The following is a 6,053-nucleotide window of genomic DNA, read 5'->3' on the forward strand; positions in this document are numbered from 1 at the left end:
TGAACAGCCCCTACCTGTACTTGAAGACGAGGCCTGTGAACTCAAGATGCAGCCAAACTTCGCTTGACCCATCATTGTCCGTGTGATGCTGAAACCTTTGCTCAATAATCATAAACAAACAATATAGCCCCCGGTATCCAGGAAACCGCGGACCACAGAAGGTAAACAAGCAGCAGCTCACCCCCGGTTTTTCTCCCACTCCATTTCTTATCCATTCTTTATCACGGCTTTATATATCAACCACCTCCTCGCCACTTTCTCGGCGAACTCACCAAAGCACCCTTCTTGCTTCAACCTTTTAGTTCACGGTATCAACGAAGGAGAAAGAGATGGCGTCTGCGAGGAGTGTTTCTTTGATTGTGGCAGCAAGCGTGGGGACCGTGGAAGCTCTCAAGGATCAAGCGGGACTTTGCCGATGGAACTATGCCCTGAGGTCTCTCCAACGGCGAGCCAGGAGTAGTGACATGGGATCGGTAGCTCAGGCCAGAAGGATGTCTTCTTCTTCTTCTTCTATTGTTGAGAGGATGAATGGAAGGGAAGGGATCGATGAGAAGACCAAACGGTCTGAGGAGTCACTTAGGAAAGTCATGTACTTGAGCTGTTGGGGTCCCAATTAGAGAACTGTGGACGCTGAATTCTGTTGGGTTTTTGTGTTCTCGTTTATGGGACATTTGTAATTGTAAATTTTGAGTGCATATTAAGATATTTTGGAATTGGTCATCATTTTCGTTCTTCTCTTGATTTGGGAGTGCATTCTAAGGCTATATTATCTTTGGATTTTGCTGCGACAAGATACTTTGATTACAAAAACAAAAGAAGATGATTATATTTTTTTAAGAGAAAGACTGTTAGGACGCTATCAATGAACCACTCCCCATCTTCGTTACTCCAGCGGGTTGGGGATTATTTTCTCCTCATCCAATGTAATGGACTAATAATGCTGTTCCTCTCGCTGGAAATGGCTTGATTTCTTGCCCAACAAATGAAAGGTTTTCGATGGGCAGAGGGATTTGGGTCGCAGCATGAGCAACCATTGTACCAAAAAAAAATTTGTTAGGGTTATTGTTTTTTTTAAAAAAAAAATTTCTTGAACATGTCAAGTTCAGATGTTTCTTCTTTGACCTGAATAAGGTGGGATCTCACCATCTAATATTTGGAACCTTGGAACTCCTTTGAATGAAAAAAAAAACCAAAAAATATTAAAAATAAATCAAATTATAAAATACATGTAGAATTATTACATAAATTAATTTATTAAAAATAAATAAGTAATTAAATAAATAATTTGCTTGGGTAGGTTTGGTTTAAATAAATAATACATAGTATATCTGTTCTACCAAAAAAATTATAAATCGTGCCCAAGCTTTAGATGTACAGACTCGGGACAAGTCTGGGTAGGGCTGGATTTACAGGATTTAAGAATAATCCTAGAACAATGGTCAAAAACATGTCAAAAATAAATTTTGAGTTAATAAAATAACATTTTGTGGACAATAACATATTTTATGACATTGTTAAAACTCTAATATAATTTTTTAAAAAACATCCTGGAATCTAAACTAGATGTACAATCTAGGTGGGATCAACTCAAACACACCGCCTAACTAGCTCATTAGATAGTGTTGAGTCAAGCATTTACAAATTCGAGTCTAGGGAAGGCCTAACAATCCCTACCGGCCTTACTTAAATTAGGTTAGAATTGGTCATTAATCCAACCCAAACCTGACCAACCTGATCCAATTCAAGATATAAATAAATAATTAATTTACATATATGTTTTTAATTGCTTAATATGATTGAGATCTCAAACATTATCTTTAATTTAAATTTATCATCAATTTAATGCAATATCATATATTAAAGGCGATCAAAAATACTTGAAGAGCTGCCTCCCTTCAAACAATAATAACGAGGGAAACGTATGGGCAAAATGGAAACTTCACCCCAAAAACCACCCCTCGGAACCGGGTAGTTCTAAATACACCCCCCCGATTGCTCAGGACACCCCCCAAAAATTAAAAAAAAATTAAATACTCTCTACACCCCCCCATTTGCTAAGGACACCCCTAAAAAAATAAAAAATCCTAAATTACCCTTCACCCTCCCCACCCCCTCACCTAAATTGCTCTCTACACCCCCCAAACCCCCCCCCCCCCAACCCCGCTCTTCCCCTCCAAAACTCCACTCCAGCCGGCTTCTCCCTTCCGCCCAAAAAACTTCGCCTCAAGCACCTCGCCGGCGGCCAAACCCCCTCCGTCTCCCCCTTCTCCCTCGCCCAAAACCCCCCCGTTCCCCCTTCTCCCTCTCGTCGCCGGCATTCTCCCCTTCTCCCTCTCGTCGCCGGCATTCTCCCGGAACCACCTCCCCGGCCATCTCCCGAGCAACGAGCACCTCGCCGGCGCCTCCACGACCACGTCGAGGTAGCTCCCCGCCCCCCCGCCTCCAGTGCTCCGTTCGGCACTGGATCGCCGAACAGAAGGGTTCTGTTCGGCTGAACAGTGCCGAACAGAAGCCCTCTGTTCGGCAACACTCAACCGAACAGAAGCCTTCTGTTCGGCTGCACGGTGCCGAACAGAAGCCTTCTGTTCGGCTGCACAGTGCCGAACAGAATGGTTCTGTCCGGCTCTGAGCAGCCGAACAGAAGCCTTCTGTTCGGCTCTGTGCAGCCGAACAGAAGCCTTCTGTTCGGCACTGTGCAGCCGAACAGAAGGGTTCTGGTGCGTGCCGTGCTGAATTTTGTGCCGAACATTTATGTATGCAATTGAATTATTTTCTTTGATATAGCCTAACATTGAATTTCTATATTTTCAGACATGGATCCCCGTCCCGCCAGAGTTAGACCTACGGCGTCAGCTAGGAGACGTCGTGCTAGGATTGCTTCTCCCGAGCCTGCTCATATGCCATTGGACTCTCCTGAGTCAGAGCATGATGATATGCCCGCTAGGGGCGAAGACGATGAGTCCGTTGGACCATGTCCAGGAGGTCCAGAGGATGAGTCCGTCCTGATCAGTTTCAGGACGCATATAGCAGCTTCCATCTGGAGGCAACAGGTATTGTTTATTTGTTATAGCATTATATTTTGTTTATTGATGTTTTATAAAGTAGTAGTAATTATACATTTATATTACAGGAACGAGCTCCACTAAAGTGCATGAACCATACTGCCAAGGTTGGTGAATGGAAGTGGTGGTCTTCAAACCAACCAAATACCAGGTTCAGAGCACTATTGAGGCAGTCGGGCCTCGTAGAGTTAGTACAGTGCTCTTATCGATTCATCGATAAGATTCTGATTTCGGGCTTCGTAGAGAGATGGCAGCCCGAGACGAACACCTTCCATATACCATTTGGCGAGATCACTATCACGTTGGATGATGTATCCGCCATTTTAGGGATTCCTGTCGCAGGTTCCTCAGTATCAGTTTCTCCTGAGAGGATGAGTGATCGGGATGCTGAGGAGCTACTTGTGGAGTTGTTGGGGGTGTCAGCTGGAGACGCGCGTCAGGAGGTACTGTCATCGCGCGGTCAGTCTGTGAGGATGGAGTGGCTGAGGACTCAGTTTCACTCTGTATCTGATAGAGACAGGCAGCAGAGGATAGAGTGTGCAGCACGAGCCTATTTGTTATTTTTGTTAGGCTGCACACTCTTTGCTGATAAGAGTGGGACCAGGGTGCCTATAGCGTATCTGTGTTTACTGCGGGATCTGGATAGGGTGAGCACATATGCCTGGGGTACAGCTGCCTTAGCATATTTGTATCGGCAGTTGGGGATTGCGTCGAGGTCATCAGTGAGACAGATCAGTGGTTATATGACGCTTCTGCAGGCATGGATTTATGAGCATTTTCCAGCACTCAGTCCTCACCCGTCGCTCGAGTATACTGATGCCAGTCCCCGCGTGCACCGCTGGATGCCCGGTACTCCATCCCGTACCACGATGGACCATTTAGTGGTTCTACGTGAGTCATTGGACCTTTTGAGCATCGATGAGGTACGTATCATATTACCATTTGCTTGTGTTTGTCAGTACATTTAATATGCGATATAGTATAAAACTGAAATGGACCTTTTGTTTTACAGGTTATTTGGGATCCCCATCATCGGCTTCGGGGAGATCGCCCATATATACCCGTCGCATTTTTTAGTGGCTCCATCAAGTGCCTTGATATCGTAGAACCCTATCATCCAGAAAGGGTTCTTAGACAGTTTGGTCGTATTCAGACCATCCCTCGAGCGCCACTAGCCCCTACGCGAGCCAACAGAGGTTCCACAGCAGGCTCGTACCGGATACATTACTCCTATATGGATCAGCTTTGGGAGCGGTGGGAGGACCACGTGCTGAGCCAGGCGAGCAGGAGCCACCCAGTTACCCGGCCATCAGACAGCGTACCGGGATACATGGAGTGGTATCTCCGTATCACGCACGTTGCAGTTCAGCCTCCTCATCTGCGCTCGAGTACTCATTCTGGAGCTAGGGGAGGTCATGATGATGCTGACATGCACCGGCGGCGTAATGCAGCTGCACTCGGTATCAGTACCGACATTGTACGGATGGGTCCCTCAGAGGCTACGTCACTAGGTGCCGGGCACCTATATGATGCTATTTCTCAGATGCATCAGGTACTTCTGGGTGATGAGCCTGGCCCGAGTACAGCACCCTCTCATTCGGATCCAGGACCCTCTCATTCAGACGTACAGCAGTACACGCGTCGACGATGGCGTCATAGGGATTGATGATGGAGCCTTTGTAATCTTTGTAAAGCCTTTGATATTAATGAAAAATATATATTTTTGGTACATTTACGTGTAATCTTTGTAAAGCCTGGCCCGTTCTATTTTACACAAATATAACAGTGCACATAACAATCAATCTAACAATGCGAAGACAGATATTTTTTGATTTATATTGATGATGGAGTTTCAAAAATTGTACATATATAAACAATCAATCTAACTCTACTGTCTTGCCTCCACCTCCCCCTGAGGAGATGGAGTCCCGTGGGGGGTTTGACCCTGAATCTGATACGACTGATGTTCTGCCTCCACCTCCCCCTGAGGTACCTCCAAATGTTGTTCCAATCAAAGCTGACCCTGGACAAAGTTCCCCTCCAAAAAAGGCAGCAAAGCCTAAGAGGGTGCCAGTGGCAAGACCTGGCCTTGCAAGGAGAGGGCAGCCGATTAACCTCTTAACCAAGAACATCACAGAGCCCTCTTTTCCAACAAATGTGTTAATCATCTGCTCAAGCTTGTCACCGTTAAGTTCTTGTACATCAGAAAGGTCTATTAGTTCCCCTGTTTGATTTGTTTGCTCCCACCAGCTCTTAAGTATGTTTCTGTTTACATCTGAAATCTCAACGGAAACAACAGTCGTCATATGTATTCCCAGCTGATGATGGAGTTTCACAGTACATGACTCTAAGAGCCCCAAAAAATTTACAACTTTCAAAAATTGTACATATATAAATAATCAATCTAACTCTACTGTCTCGCTAATTATAACATTAGGTGAGATGCTCTCTTTGAACTGTTGAATCCGTGCTTCATATGAATTTTCCCATCCGGTAGCACAAGGAAGATGATATTTTCGCCAGTTGGTCGCTACTGGCGGAACGGGATGTCCCGGCAACAAGAACACCTTCAAAATTAGAAATAAGAAAATATTAATAGCTACAAAATTATAAATAAGCAAAATTAAATAAGCAAAATTAAATATTCGCAAGTGTTGTGAACGTAGTACCTCAACAAAATGATTTCCATTTACGAATCCGATAGCGATATCTTTGCGGGATAGAAGAGGTACTGGCACAGAACGGAGAGGTAGGAAGGTCAGACATTGTTGCAACGAGAGATGGTATAGGACAACATTATAGCAGGATGCTATAAGATGACCCATGTCCGGCATAGTCATCCATCTGTCATATGGTGGACAATCATCATAATATGATAATGCATGAGTGATCTCAGCAATCGTCCCTTCCACACCATATAATGTGCGATAGTGGTCCGAATGACATTGCAACTCTTGCAATAAATCCTTCCTAACACGCACCCAGTCATCT

The 6,053-nt window shown here is 44.8% G+C and overlaps 1 protein-coding gene across 1 annotated transcript; it reads left to right on the forward strand.

The window, feature by feature from the left end:
* The first annotated feature begins 205 nt into the window (after positions 1–205).
* On the forward strand, positions 206–723 carry LOC103723904. Its single transcript, XM_008814991.4, has one exon. It carries the CDS (start codon positions 330–332, stop codon positions 615–617), a length of 288 nt encoding a protein of 95 aa, XP_008813213.1. The 5' UTR covers positions 206–329; the 3' UTR covers positions 618–723.
* Positions 724–6,053: the final 5,330 nt, after the last annotated feature.

This window comes from Phoenix dactylifera, unplaced genomic scaffold (genome assembly GCF_009389715.1).
Source record: "Phoenix dactylifera cultivar Barhee BC4 unplaced genomic scaffold, palm_55x_up_171113_PBpolish2nd_filt_p 000092F, whole genome shotgun sequence".
NCBI classification, from domain to species: Eukaryota; Viridiplantae; Streptophyta; class Magnoliopsida; order Arecales; family Arecaceae; genus Phoenix; species Phoenix dactylifera.

Coding starts and splice junctions, on each gene's coding strand:
- LOC103723904 (XM_008814991.4), top strand. CDS start 330: ATGGCGTCTGCGAGGAGTGTTTCTTTGATTGTGGCAGCAAGCGTGGGG.